Source organism: Camponotus floridanus, unplaced genomic scaffold (assembly GCF_003227725.1).
Source record: "Camponotus floridanus strain SB8 unplaced genomic scaffold, Cflo_v7.5 scaffold69, whole genome shotgun sequence".
In the NCBI taxonomy this organism is placed as follows: domain Eukaryota; kingdom Metazoa; phylum Arthropoda; class Insecta; order Hymenoptera; family Formicidae; genus Camponotus; species Camponotus floridanus.
Genome location: NW_020229837.1, coordinates 447,527 through 463,506, shown reverse-complemented (window position 1 = coordinate 463,506; position 15,980 = coordinate 447,527). Strand labels below are relative to the sequence as shown.

Below are 15,980 nucleotides of genomic sequence, written 5' to 3'. Positions count from 1 at the left end.
TTTCAAGACTATGGCGTATAAACATTAACGCGCTATTGCTTACGCCGCCAAGATCGGTGTTATTGTTTGTTCGTCATCGAAATATTTTATGTATTTTAACATATGTATACATATATACATGAAATATATTAAAGTATATAGAAGTATTTTAGATTATATAGATTTTTTAATTATATGATTATATTCTCTCTCTCTATATGAAAAATGACATGTGACGCTTGAATTGTTGCCGTTTTTTCGTGATGCTGATTGGTTTTTTTATTGCGCTCAATTCATGTTGTGAGCAGCTGTCATTTGCGATTATTACAAATTTTGACAGCTTGTGTGACAGTGAGAAATGTATATATAATAAAAGGGAATAAATAAATTGCGTTATCTAGTTTATTAAAAGATTGATGTATCATGGAGTCTTTCATTATGTTAATTGTTTAGATCCATGATTCAATTGTTTTATTGCGCGTTCTCACAATTCGAATTATATTTCAATGATTGAAAAATAAAGCGATAAAACATCGCAGACATTGTATTCGACTCTATAAATATTTATAAATATTAAAGGAATAATTTCTGCTCGTAAAAATCGATTTCATATGGAAATCATAATTTATTATTTTAGATTTCTGCAATATTAGTCACGATCGAGGTGGAAAAAGAATTTGATAATATACAAAGCATTTGGCACATTACTATTTTATTATTCGAATGTTACCGTGAGAATGATAACAAATCCGTGACATGTATAGCTCGCTTGCTATACGTTGTCAAGCCCGAACATGATAATTCTCTGCCGAAATATTTTATGTACTACATATACACGTGGAATTTTAAATTTATAGAAGTATATTTTATTTTAAATCAATTAATTATAAACGATTGATGTATCACGGAACATTATGCTAATGATTTGAATTACGAATGATTCGATTGTTTTATCGCGCTTTTCCAAAATCAAATCTTATAATATTTAGTTTTGCATTTTAAAAGACTGAGAGCGAACTAAATAAATAAATAAATAAATAAATGATGTTGAGAAAAAGAAAAAGAAGACTCATAAATAAATAAATATATAATATAAGTATATAATATAAATATATAATATAAATAATAGCGTGAAAAGAGAGACATACTAATATTTTTATATAATAAATTATTATTAATTAAATTATTTATATTTTTATTTATATTATTTATATTATCAGAGGGACATATATGTTACCCTCTGAGAACATTCGTGGACATTTGGACGTTTTGTAGTTCATATCCTCGTTTTTAATGTTCATAGAGGGAGTATCGCTTCCAGGGATCATCTAAAAGCTGGCCATGACATCTCTCAGTCTTCTTTCTGTATATGTTGATAATGTTGAATTAAAATTGGCAATTCTGATTTGTAAATTAGATTTGTATTGTCAGCACTGAAAATAAATATGCAACAGGTGTGTCAGGTGATACGAGTCGTTTATTTGAAAAAATTATTCGAACGTTGTCGAATTTAACAGAATTTCTAAAGCTTTTTAAAAAACATGACAACCTTGTCCTACAGTTATATGCCTGATTATTTTTCTTTGACGGATATTTTGTGTACAGAAGAACGAATATCGTGCAAAGTCGAGGTTACATTACCTCGCTTAGGTAAATTTATAATTTAAGATTTTTCCTATTATCTTGTCTGAAATATACAAAGAATGATTTGTGAATCTTAAATGGAATTAATAATAGTAATAATGAAAAAATAGAATAGGAATTATTCTTTACAAAAAAGAATTTCTGCATTATTACAGTTATTAATTAATCTTTCAAATTATAATTATATGCTAATATAAAGTTTGTCAAATAAAAATAGCACAGCTTAATATAAGTCAAATATCTAATTTTTATGCTTTCTTTATGTTATTAGTTTTATGAAATATGAACTCTGCATATTATTAATATTATCTCATGTATACTTAGGTTTCCTAGATCTTTCCTCTGAGTCTGAGGATTTAAAAATAGGTACAAAGTTAGAACTTCCACTGTGGCTGGCACAGCCGTTGAATATAGCGAGAGAATCAATAGTCAGTGTAGACATACCCAAAACATACAAGGAAGGTTACAGGTATATATCTACAAGTTTATAATCTATTAATAATTAATTTTATATTTCTTAAGATATTTACTTCATATGAAATTTTATTAAGAGTTTAAACTTTCCTATTTATTTAAATCACAATCTATAAAAATATAAAAATATACATATAGCAGAATTACTGTTTAATAAGATTGAGGGGGACTTTCTAACAATTTGTTTCTTCTATTTAGAGAAATATTATTAGCGGATGCCTGTACGGTTGTACTGAATAAATGGAATCCATATTATTATGAACTAGGGATGTATTTAAGAAAATTCAATAATCGTGATTGTGAAATAATAATTGACAGTTTGTTATTGGTAAGTAATTTTGTTGACTTTATTCAAATGAAATTAGTTAGTTCAGATATATTGGTTACTTAATTATGCATTATACTTTCTAGACCTTCAGATCAAGATTCAGATTAGTTATGGACTGGGCACAAAATCCTGTTTCCGATCCCACACTCAATAGTTTACTGCCAAGATTAGAGAGAGATTTATTTCTTGCAGGTAGGAAAGCCAAATTGCAATTAAATGAATGGTTAAAGAAAGGTTCAAATGTTATCGAAACTTCACAGAGTGCAGTAAATCTTAAGAAACGTAAACGAACAGATTATGAACTTGATTAAAATTGCATGAAATTTGTGATAAAATAATAATTTCAAAATTCAATAATTATAATGTCTGAATAATGTAATGCAATGTTTTAAGCCCAGTTCCACAAATTATTCTAACTGAAGTTTAGCTGGTTAAAGGAGGATTTACATGGCGTCAAAAGTCCACTGTATCCAATCGGACGTCATCGGACATTGGACGCAATGTAAATCCTCCTTTAACGAGCTAAATTTCGGTTAGAGTAAGTTGTGGAACTGGGCCTTATATAGACAATTGTATAATGTAGGAGAAGATATACTTATGCATAATATTAAATAAAATTTATTGTATAATGAAACTACATATATCTCTTTATATAAGAATATCTATGTGAGTTCTATTTATTAAATAACAAAAATTTATTTACACATCTTGGAATCAGTCATTCGAACTGTTAACAATGTATAGAAAGAACAAAAGATCGTAAAACATCGTGCAACAAAGGATCATATTTATTTCACAACCCACGACTAACAGTTATTAAAATATATATCTTAACAGATATATAATATACATAAAACACTAATATAATTCTTCATGTGAAATATCTCTTCATTATTAATAATAACAATTGTTTTCTTCTGTTGCATTATTACATATCTTATATTAAATGTTAATGTTGTTTAAATTCTTTTTCGTACAAAAATAGAAAATATATTCGCCGGACTTATAGTAAAATCTATGACTTACACTATAAAACATAGGTCTTTTTGTATACTACTATATATATATTGTTGAAACTTTATAGAAATGTAATGTATGACATAAAATAAATGTCATCAAGAATTATTCAGAATTTAATAATGCAAATATGACACAAAATTATTATAATGACTCAATATTAGACTTATTATAAAGACTCATACAAATCATAGTAAAATTTAAATAAGAGAACAAGAAAGATAATTCTAAAGTCTTATAAATTGCAGTGCTACGAGAATTTGTAAATTACAAATTTATTTATATTTTAAATTTTTTAAAATTTGGGATTATTTTCAATAACTTTCTATGATTACAGTACAAATCTATATGATCAATGCATAATATATGTATATAAGATGGATCGAAAATCATATTATCAAATTCGTTATGGAGAAATATGGAATAAAACTCATCTCCATACAACTTTTTATTTTCCAGAAAATTAATTTCAAAAATTGGAAAATTAATAAGTCTTTTAAGCTTGAAGATATCTAATGATTATTTTATGTAAACATAAAAATATTTCATTAGAGAGAGAAACAGTAAAATGATTTAAAATAATTTAATTTATTGAAAAATTGTATATGTAAAATATCAAAATTATTTTTGTTTTTTAATAGATTGTTATATGTATATCCATTTATACATATTATATATCTTACTTTTATATGAGAAATCACTTCTATTTCGATTGTTCCAGCGGTTCTCCCGATCTATCTTATATATTATATTAACATTATTATAATTTTCATTATTCATTATTGTTCTATCGTTAACATTACTTGATTACCTGATTACTATGTTATTGCTTTTTATCCGGCCTTAATATATGTCAATGTAGACATTTTGCTAAAACCTAACACCACAATAAAGCCATTTTGATCAGGCACAACTACTGTACCCATTCACTGATAGTTTAATGTACGTACGTGCAAAATGGCTAATGCGCGTGCACTTCTTATCACTATAGTACTAACGATAAATTGCATTGCAATGGCGCATTTTTCATTTTACAGGGAACTCGTGCTAGGTAATTATATATTTAGCGCGCGTATCCCGTCAGTTGTTTAAAAATATTTACAATTAATGCTTATAACATCGATATATATCTATATTTGGAATGTTATACATACATATTTATACATATATATGTATATATACATATATATATACACAGGGTAGACTATTTTAATCAATACACGCGAATACCTTAGAAACACTGCGTTAAATCGAAAAATGTCTCCTTTTAAGGCATACAACTTATGTCTAAAATATTTTTCGATTTAACGCAGTGTTTCTGTGATATTTGCGTGTATTAAATTAATGGTCTACCCTGTATATATATATATATATATATATATATATATATATATATATATATACAGGGTAGACCATTAATTTAATACACGTATATATATATATATATATATATATATATATATATATATTTATATATATTTATACATATTTTTATATTATTACATCATGCTATTTACATTACTATATCATGAATAGAATAACATTATTTCTATTCACAGATTGAGCAGAACAATAAAAAAATATTTCTTGTAACACTTTGATTATCTTTACTTATTTATCTTGACATACATGTTTCATGTACAAATAATAATCGGATATAATTTTATTTTCTATTGCATCTTTTGAAATTAGAGATTAACCGGTATTATTTCGTTTTCGAATTTTGATATCGTAAGGCATGAGAAGTCGATTTCTATATGTATGAAGATCAAAATGTAACATTCAGTTATAAGATCTTTTGTGTATACATTTTAGTAAAAAATTGAAAATTATAGAATTATATCAATTTTAAATCTTGCTTTAATTTAATTGCTAATTATTGTTTGCATGATATTATACACATGCATAACATTATACACAATTGCACGACATTATACATGTTTCATTCTTCGATTTTTAATCTTAATCCGTACTTTGAAGACAGCGAGAACACTGTTGTAACAGTAATAGTAGTGGCAAGATGCAATCTCATCGCCTGTCACATTAATATCTATTATGGTCGGCGATCAATCGTTTTTTGTACAAGATTTATTACAAATCGTGATTGTGGTAAACTGATCAAATGCCCGTAAAAACATTCTGCATTGTCAACTTGCAGTAAACCAGACTCTGGATGTTTAAGCGGACATTCCCTCCGACAAATGATAAAATTAATGTGTTGCGTCGACATGTACGAATTCATTTTTTATTAATGTTATAATATTTATTTTTTATTAATGTCATCGATCACATTTAATTCGATGTTATGATGACATAATATAATGCTATTTAGAATTTTATTATTTGAGCAACTGTTTGAGCAGAAAACATCATTGGCTAGTCAGCTCCCAATCTAGTCAGAAACTAGTCTCAGGCTCGATACTTGGTTCCTGTTTGAAGAACCTGAAGTCCTGATTTGGCGCCAAATCCCTCAGGATCATGACGGGCATTTGATCAGTCTGCGGACTGAGATTACCGGTATTGGCTGGCGTCAAAGGACTGGTAGGACTCTCGTTGCTGCTCATGTAACTGCCTGGCGCAGTATTTGAGATCGGTATGGATGTGATAGTGTCATTTACTTCCGATGTAGTGCCAAAGAATATTTCTTGAAGCAGATTGTCGATATGCGCCATCCCGAATAACTTGACGAATTGTATCTGTTCGATCATTTGCCACGAGATTGACTGCAAGGCTGGTAACAGTAACAGAATATCGCCGAAATGTCCTGTGAGATGACAACGATAATCGCTGATATAATTCTCAAGTTTTATTTGAATGTTTTTACGCAGAGTCCTGATTGTCTCCGAATTGCTTAAACCTTTCGCATCTGTAAAGAGAAATGAAAGTAATAAATATATAACGCTGAAGTGATCGTATATAATCAGAGATCTTCTCCAATTTCAACAAACCCTCGCAAAATGCTAATTATTAATAAATTAAATGAATGAAGAGATATTTTACGACGCGATATGAGATTAAATTATTACAAAAATCTTGATGCAAAATGAACACAAAATAGTTGCAATTTTTATGTCTTATCGCTGATACTTATAAATAATCGATAATTTGTTTTATTTAAGAAAGCTTAGAGAGCTCACGAGGAGTGATTGCCTCAATAAGATCGAATTGATGCGAGCGACTCGAACTAATAACGGAATGCATTATATTGCATACAACGATAGTTTTTTTCTATTCTGACGTGCATTCGGATAACTTTGCATTGCGAATCGCCATTTTTAGATTTATTAACAAGAAGACACACTTACTCGGATCAAAGAACACGATTGCTTTGAGACAAGCGAACTCCGTATCATCGATCTTGATCTTCTTTAACGGTTCTACCAGTTCGTCCATCACTCTAACGCCAACCTTGCTGATATCTAAGTCCTGCTGATTGCTTCCTTCTGTGAAATGCAACGGTATTACTGATAGACGGCGATTATGCCATTCGTATTTTCTCGTGATCGTAGAAACTGAGTCCGGTGAAAAACAAAAACATTTTGCAAACCAAATCATATCGGCATTCACACTTCTCCGGCATGCATTTTAAAATAGCACACAACATAAATCCCGGACTCAGTCAAACTATCTACGCCCCAAAGTCGTGCACACATAAAACGAATCGTCCAGTTACTAATTGTAAGTTTAGCTTTAGCGTTTATTAACGTTTATTATTGAGATATTAAAATGATATAAATAATATATTTTATAATATTTAATATAATATAATATTTTTGACATAGATTGATAATAGATTTTTGAATTCATTGATATTTTTCGATGTTAAATATTACGAAAATTTCGTAATTGAACGAATCGTTTTGTCGTGTGACTCTCAAATCCTTCCATTAAGGTAAAGTTAATCACAAAAAGATAACATTCCGCCGCAAAATGTTTTACATAATAACTTGTGTGACAAATAAGTAACAGAGCGTTTTTTATCTGTCATATATTGCATTAGTATAATACAATTTGCCGACGCTTTCTTCATAATAAATAGAGAAAAATATCACACTAGAAATCACCTATCTTGTTACAAAGTCATCCAATTTACGAAAATTAAATTAATACACATCACATATATATACACACATATTTTATAATAATTAAGAATGATAATTAAATATATATTTGTATCGAGAAAAAAAGAGGGAGAAATGTCTTTGAATAAATTTAATTCTAAAACATAATTTTTGAATACTTTCGTGCGTTCTTAAAAGTAAAAATTCTCTTAAAGTTTAAATTCATAAAATGATTAGGAAGAATTAAATATTCAAACACGTAAATAAATTAATATAAAATTTACTTGAATATACAAGCGTATCTAAATATCAATTATAATATACAGGGTAGACCATTTTAATCAATACACGCGAATATCTCAGAAACACTGCATTAAATTGAAAAATGTTACAGACAAAAGTTATATGGCTTGAAAGAGGCCATAAGATAGTGTCATTGGTTTGACTTTGAAAAGTCATTTGAAGATCACGTGAAGGTCACCTCCAACTTTTTAAATGAGACACCCTATACACTTTTACATATTCTTGTAGCTTGTCTCAAGAGCTTTCGAAAAGACTATAATAAAGTATTTTTTCATTGAGTACTTTCCGAGTTATGATGCTTGAAATAATATCTTAATTTTACATAAACCATAAAATATCTAGTAAAATATTCATTTTTCGATTATCTTACTTTAATACTTTTATGTACAAAATAATGAGAGGAATCGATTGGTGTAAAGAAAACACATAGTTGTTTCGAAGAAAAAATATATAATTTGCAATTAACAACAATATTTTTTCTTAAAAACAACTGTGTGTTTTCTTCATATCAATCGATTCCTCTCATTATTTTGTACATAAAAGTATTAAGGTAAGATAATCGAAAAATGAATATTTTACTAGATATTTTATGGTTTATGTAAAATTAAGATATTATTTCATGCCTCATAATTCAGAAAGTACTCAATCAAAAAATACTTTATCATAATCTTTTGGAAAGCTCTTGAGGCAAGCTACAAGAATATGCAAAAGTATATAGGGTGTCCCATTTAAAAAGTTGGAGGTGATCTTCAAAATCAAACCAATGACACCATCTTATGGCCTCTTTCAAGCTATACAATTTTTGTCTGAAACATTTTTCGATTTAATGCAGTGTTTCTGAGATATTCGCGTGTGTTTAAAATGGTCTACCCTGTATAATTAAGATTTTAAATGTGTAAATTATAATTCGAAAGAGAAGTTTCGTAAGAAAGAAAACAAGAAAGAGAATGTGTGTTTTAGAAATTTCACATGCAAGTTCATCAACTTACCAAATAAATCCGATATCCAAGAAAAGACCTACATATTTATATCGATACAAAATGTTAGTGGTAAAATATTGAAAATTATTTCGGCGCGTATGTATCTTATATTACAGTGGAAAGAAAAATGTTCGGAGGAACGAAAGCAATCGATAGTTTTCGCGCAAACAAAAATTCCAAAAATTTCAAAAATTTTTTTTTCTCTTAATATTCGTAAACTCTCATAGACTCTAGATAAAATTATGATTTTTAGAGAATTATGACGAAACGCGATAACGAGATATAGAGGAAATTTAGTGAGCAGCTACTTAACGACGAACGAACGCGGTATTCACACAATGTGAGCGACGAAATTACGTAAGCAAAAAGGTGAAGGCCGTCGAATCGGCTATTTAGAGGCTCTCCTTCACGTGTACGCTCGAATCTTAAAAAAAAAAGATGCTGACACAGCCCGCATCGCAAAAGGCGCATCGGTATCGCTTTAATATCAACGGATTTTGTAAACGACAGTCGAGATATCTTGGTTCGTTCGATAAGACGCCACTTGTGCTGTGGAATGTTCCACATGTTTTTCGAAACATGGTTTACACTTGGAAATATTTGACTTTTACAAATGTCGGAATTATCAGGAAAAAATCTTTGTGCACTGTTATTTTCCATAAGTGATTTTCTCTTCGCGAATATTTCATACTCTTAGCTATTATTATTAATTATTATTATTATTATCATTATTATTATTATTATTATTATTTTATTACTATTATTATTATTATTATTATTATTATTATTATTATTATTATTTTGTATCTTTTTATATTGTTGTAACTATTTTTTGCATACCGCATACATAAATAGCACTTAACGTCCGAACCGCAACGAGATGAGACTTTTGCGCAACGTATGCGAGAAGAAAACTCAGGATTTACCTAACATTCATCTCTGAACATATGCGTTCAAAAAGGAAGTCTCTTAGAGAGCTTTCAAGCATATCCACACACGTTCCCACACAATGAGATCTAATGTCCTTATTTAGTAAAGCCAAAACGCACAACATAGAGAAGTGTTATGAATAAGAGCAAGTCGGAGCAAGTCGGAGCCAGACACGGAATATGAATCATCATCGATAAGCGTAACCTTTTACACAATATGAATCTCAAGAAGACAGACATCCGAAGATACTGAAACAATGACGTTCGATGAATGTCCAAACGTATTTTTTTCAGACGTATCTTTAGAACTCTGTGTTTAACACCGCTTGCTTTGCTTGAGAAAAAAGGAGAAATCAGAAGCTGCACCATGCGATTCGATAAATCTCCACCAATTTTACGTACCAGGATAATTTCTCATGATAATGCAATCATTGCCGAGCAATAGTACATCTGTCAATTTATGTATTTGACTGCGTCTGGCCAAACCCAGTAACAGATGTTCACCTGCATGAGCTCTCAATAATGCGACTTTATCGTCTAGCGGTAGCGTATCAAATTCCTTGATACATTTGGCCCATTCGATCAGAATCAGCAATTGCTCCTTCATGCTGTCGCACACGTCGTTTAAACCAGCTATTCGCTTCGTGCTAGGATCGACGTCTTCTTTCGGGTTGACTAGCTGTTAAAATCATGTAGAATGATCGTGACATTGCGGTTGTTAAAGGAAATAAGATATACGTTGAGAAGTTGATACGAAGAATTTTTTGATATATTATTTTCCAACAATTTTCTAATAAATATAGATAAAGAGGAATGCTAATGATATAAATATGGAACGTGAATATTCCAACAAATCTGTGAAGCAAATAAGAGGAATTAAGATGACTAATATGGTGATTAATGCACAGAATATAGAGCTCAGAGCATTCATTCTCTTTTTATTTTATGTATTGTTATAATTTTAAATAAAATTTTTAATCTTGGTTTGAACGTGATATAAAAAGACTAATGTCAAAACAGGAATCTTTTAAATCACACATTAATTCTTCTATGAATATTTAGCATTAAATTGCAAAATGTGTAGATATAATAATTAATGTTAGATCGCTTTACGAGTGCTACATGAAGTGTAGCATGTAAATGACTTGATCATCGAATTTAAGAAGGAAAGAATTCAAAAGGGCTCTCTTCTGGTGGGTGATTGTAAGGATTATTAACCGCTTCAAGTACCAAGGGAAATAAACATAATTAAAAGTCGGTTAAAGCATACCGGGTTCTCAACGCACATTAACGAGAAATGGATTGCAATTATAAATATTCAATTCGGCCGAGGTTAAGCCTCACTGACCTCAAGCATGCCGATATGTCTTGCAGCCATCAGTAAGTCCTCCATCGAGGGGCCGCTATTTTCCGTCTGATTCTCGTTGCTCGGCGGTCGATTGTTTATGCGGTCTCTCTCGTTTTGTACGGCTGTGGAAAGAATAATATATTTGCAATTAAATTAATATGCTCTTATATAGTTGTATGCATTATCAAATGTAAATAAAGACACGGATATCATAAAAAAGAGATTTTATTAAAGTAAAAAGAAAAAATAAGATCCACACAGAGAAAAATATCATTCTATTGCCAAGAAAAGCGATTACTCAATTTATTTTTCTTTTTTTAAGTAACAGTTTTCTTCAACAAAGAATATATTCTAATAATCTTAAAATATACTCACAAGTGTTAGAAAATCTCATTATCATGTACTCAAAAGAAGAATTTATTTTCTCTTCAAGAATATTGTAAAGTTGTATCAAAGAAAAGAAACTTGCTTTACGTCAACTCTTGTAGTAAGCAAATTTCTGTTTTAATTTAATATTCTTGACTAAAATACTACACTTACTAAAATTCAGAATATATTCAATTAAATTTAATGCTTGTGATAAACTTATGATATATTTGCGGATATATAAACTTATGATATACTTAAAATAAATAATATTTACTTGAATACAGTATACATTTTTCTCTGTCCACGAATATCGTATACTACGATATATACTTTATTATTCCATTTAGGATTAAAATAAGGCTCCTAAGGTTTCTACAGACAAACCTATTATACGTAAGATACGCGTGAAAAAAACTCACCCTCCTTTTTCATGCCGGCTCTGAAGCATTTGCGCAATCGACAGTATCTACACTGGTTCCGTTTGTCCTTGTCGATCTGACATTTTCTCATAAGCCTGTAAGGTAAAAATAAAAAAAAATTATTTTTTTTCTAAGATACGGAACCAGTATAAAGCAAGATATTTTGCATATATTTATCGCCAAGGGCCAAGTGTACCTGCATGTGTACTGATGATTCTTCCTGACGGACCGCCGGAAAAATCCCTTGCAGCCATCGCAAGACGCGGCGCCGTAGTGCTTCCCGGTGGCACGATCGCCGCATATGGCACATGCTGCGTTGCCTACCGGAACCGAAGGTAGATTCAGGACAGGGCCGCCGACCGCCCCCGCGGCCATGCCCAAATCCGCATCTGCGACAAAGGAAACAGACCATCTCTTTTATGCAAATTCTCTCTTTGGCACTTTCGACGAGCCGCCGAGCGACTCCCTCGTCCTTTCTGTACCGGAGATATACGAAGCCAGATTCCAAACGGGAGAATATCCCGGTACATCCCATATAAATTTACACGTGTCTTCTTTACGCGATATGCTGCACGAAACTCTGACTAAAGAATGAAGAGAAGGCTAAACAGTAAATTAATTGAATCGGTGAATTACACATCATTATAGATATTATCATCGATTTATGTTTCCCGGCGATGATGTGACATATCGACGAATGATTTTAGATTTTAATAACATGGTTATCGGCATAGATACTGGGTCAGTAGGGGTTAAGTATGTAAATCGTCGTAAACCTTGAGAAATTGCATACGACGATAACATAATGTGAGAGATAAACTGCATGACGACGTTCAACTAATTCGAAACTAGAATCGACTCGATATCCTTTATATACGTTACATCGTGAGTTAGCAAAATTTTCATATTGTACACATATTGCAGGAATTTACAATATTAAATTTTGATTAGCCTGTGCTTAATTCGAATAATAGCTAGCAAGGTGGAGAGAGACCCAGCGATATAAAAATTTATCTAATCGTAAGCATTAAAAAATACAAGTTTTTAATTTTATTATTTAGAATATTCATAAGAGAATATGAGTATTTTAAGAAAATGCGAAATAATTTATATACATATTTATATATATATTATTTATACATTTTTTCTTAATATAAAATATAAATATGAAAAATAATACTATATTAAGGTTTTAACACATGCGTTATCATTCTAATAAAATTTTGAAAATTGACAAAAAAGAATCACTTATGCGGAACAAAATTATCTCATATAATCACGATGATTATCGATTCTCGTTATATGTGAAATATCAAATTTCGAAAATTATATAAAACACATTTATATTCTTCTGATAAATTATTATTATATTTTATAAAAGAGAGTAGGATGTATATATATATATATATATATATATATATATATATTGGTATATATATATGTAATATATATGTAATTTATTTCTTTATATAAATATAAATTAATTTAATTTTTACAAGCACTTTTTAAAATTAAGACCAATGTAATATACAAGAGCTTCGATGATGGAAAAGTTTTTTAATGACTGAAATATATATTATTATGCAATTAACTACTTGTTAGAACGGATTAAATCATAATTAATCAAGATATAAGTATACAATTAAAGTCAATTTGAAATTTTTAAAATTTTTCGAAAAATAATCGTATCACATTTCGTGCAAACATCTTAACGCTTCATTGCGCATGGATGAATTTTTACTTTTAATCACCTTTTGTGCGTGCCTTCTCGCAGAACCGGCTCATAATAGAACGAGATGCACGTATCGCGCGAAAGACGTAGAGACCTTGGAATAATTTATAATTTATGTACGATATATTAGAATTAATTAGTACGTGATATCGTTTTATTCCGTCTTTTCTTCAACCGCGTAAAATCGTATAATCAATTCCTTTTTCTTGATTTCAATTGCAAAGTATGTAAATTGCGTCGATAAATTGAACGAATCAAAATCTCCATATATTTACCTGAAAAAAATCTCAATATCTAATTTTTTTTAATGATTCCAATAATTATCCAAAATGTAAATAGATATAGATATTAACATGTTGAAAAAATGCAAGTTGCGTATCTTCCACGCAGGAAAACTGTCATGAATACGCCAAAGTTTTGCAAATTTATAAATCTTAAGTCTGTTCCGCATAATCCTTCATTTTCTTTGAAAATATTTTTTCGTACATATAGAAACTATAACTATGCTAATAAATAATGTATAAATAGAATATATCTCGCTTTTAAATGTATATGACGTCCAACCTTATGCATGCTAATGTCAATGATGAAACCGAAAAATAATAAATAAGAAATAATTCTCATTATGTATATTTTATTTCCGTTTGGATATATTCCAGTTATATGCAAAAAGTCACTTCTTCATAACGCGATCGTCATAAGTCGCGGAGGTAAGGCAATTCCCCCCCATCTTATCAAACTTATCGAATCTAATCTTGGAAGAGAATGTTGGAAAACAACTGGGATATCACAAATAAGTGGTTTATCAATTCTTTGCTATCGCCTAAAATTGTTTCCAATCGTATAACATATGTTCTTGATTAAAGAAAAGCTCAGTTCGTCAAAAAACATGTTACATAAACAAGAAATTATAGTACTATGCAAAAAAATGATGCAACTGTCTTTAAATAATACAAAAATGGCGCATTTTTGAGATTAGATTATAAAAGCATATTTTATGTGAGCATAAATTAACGAAATATTAACTTCAGAGATATAGTAATACGAGTAAGTGTATCAGTGAAATAAATTTTATTCTAAAAAAAACTTATAAAAAAACTAGAGTTAAAATACTAAAAAAATAGAGTTTAAAAATTTAATATTTATTTTATACATAAAAATATATAAGTATTATAATCGCAATATACATATATGTATGTATGCATTTGTATTATTATATGGAATTATTCGCGTTTGTATTTAAATTTTCTTTTCAGTTTATATATTTACTCAAACTGATTACTTTATAGAAGATGAGAACTTCAAATTTATTTCCTATAAAAAATATGTAATATTTTCCGACTATTATACAAGTGTTTCAATTTTCCAAGCTTGATGCATCGCGATGCGAGACAGGTTTTCTTCATTTGCGATTTCTAATCATATAAAAAATGAGAGCAGAGCTTTCGTTGTGCAATTATTTTTCAGTTTATCAAGTGCATTTATTTACAAAGAAACAGGAAAATGCATTATTATTGCGTACACATATACAGGAAAAATAATATATTGTACATATATTATGTAATATTATATTATCTCGCTTCATCAATAATTTTTCGTCTCATTTTATAAATCATTTCTATCGTTTCTTTTTATCTGAAAGAGTTTTATTTGATCACCTAACAATATTTGTTTTGAGAATCGACAAAATACCGAAAATCATTTTTATTATCTCTTATTATCATCTGTCATCACTGACGAGTTACCGAAAAATTATTAAAAAATAAAAAAGAAAATTATTAAAAGATATTAAAAAATACTTTTTGAAGAAAAAGTGGATCGATTGCTTGAGTAATCAATTCCAAATAAAGTATGAAATCAATCGATTCCAAACAAAGTATATTATATATAAGATACGACACGTTTTACTCGAATAATCGAACAAACACACAGCAATATCAATTTTTTCCAAACATAATTGCTTACATTCACGTTAAATATTTAGTATTAAATGTGATTTTTTAAGTCTTTTTAAGAAATATATTACGTGTTACTTTCATTTACTTTATTCTACCGAATAATATTTTATTTCCGTTTCTTTGCTGCTTTCTTCTGTTTGAAATAATAATTATCATCCACGTAAGATTCTAGATTTTAAATAATTCAGAAAAAATTTGCATTCAATATTAAATTAACATTTTTAAATAATGAAGCGACTAATAAATTCGCATAACCAGCTTCAGATTCAAAACAACCAGGACTCCATATATGGAAATAAAAAAATTCAAGCTCGTTGTATTATATAACTCGAATTCACTTTTTTTCAATCACAACCTCGCTCGAAATATTCCACGTGCTCGGCGGTATATTCATATTCACCTGCGCTCAGCATAAAATCGCATAATCGCATTATACGAC

General features: G+C 29.3%; 2 protein-coding genes across 5 annotated transcripts in view; one reads left to right on the top strand and one right to left on the bottom strand.

Annotated features, from left to right (window-relative positions):
• Positions 1 to 1,418: 1,418 nt before the first annotated feature.
• Positions 1,419 to 3,645, top strand: LOC105247836 (DNA replication complex GINS protein PSF3). Its single transcript, XM_011252236.2, has 4 exons — positions 1,419 to 1,629; positions 1,948 to 2,092; positions 2,296 to 2,425; positions 2,509 to 3,645. Exons 1-4 carry the CDS (start codon positions 1,521 to 1,523, stop codon positions 2,734 to 2,736), a joined length of 612 nt encoding a protein of 203 aa, XP_011250538.1. The 5' UTR covers positions 1,419 to 1,520; the 3' UTR covers positions 2,737 to 3,645.
• Positions 3,646 to 4,938: 1,293 nt separating this feature from the next.
• Positions 4,939 to 15,980, bottom strand: part of LOC105247812 (hepatocyte nuclear factor 4-gamma) — a 37,229-nt gene continuing 26,187 nt past the window's right edge. For 3 of the 4 annotated variants that reach the window (XM_011252202.3, XM_011252218.3, XM_011252225.3), the window contains 6 exons: positions 12,048 to 12,240; positions 11,852 to 11,946; positions 11,064 to 11,185; positions 10,118 to 10,394; positions 6,748 to 6,906; positions 4,939 to 6,308 (listed from right to left, as the gene is read on the bottom strand). In XM_011252202.3, the coding sequence (XP_011250504.1) occupies positions 5,839 to 6,308; positions 6,748 to 6,906; positions 10,118 to 10,394; positions 11,064 to 11,185; positions 11,852 to 11,946; positions 12,048 to 12,240 (1,316 nt within the window). In that variant the 3' untranslated portion in view covers positions 4,939 to 5,838. The remainder of the gene's footprint in view (positions 6,309 to 6,747; positions 6,907 to 10,117; positions 10,395 to 11,063; positions 11,186 to 11,851; positions 11,947 to 12,047; positions 12,241 to 15,980) is intronic. The other variant, XM_011252210.3, reaches the window with a different exon arrangement.

Coding starts and splice junctions, on each gene's coding strand:
- LOC105247836 (XM_011252236.2), top strand. CDS start 1,521: ATGACAACCTTGTCCTACAGTTATATGCCTGATTATTTTTCTTTGACG. Junction 1,630..1,947: donor GGTTACATTACCTCGCTTAG/GTAAATTTATAA, acceptor ATGTATACTTAG/GTTTCCTAGATCTTTCCTCT. Junction 2,426..2,508: donor TAATTGACAGTTTGTTATTG/GTAAGTAATTTT, acceptor TATACTTTCTAG/ACCTTCAGATCAAGATTCAG.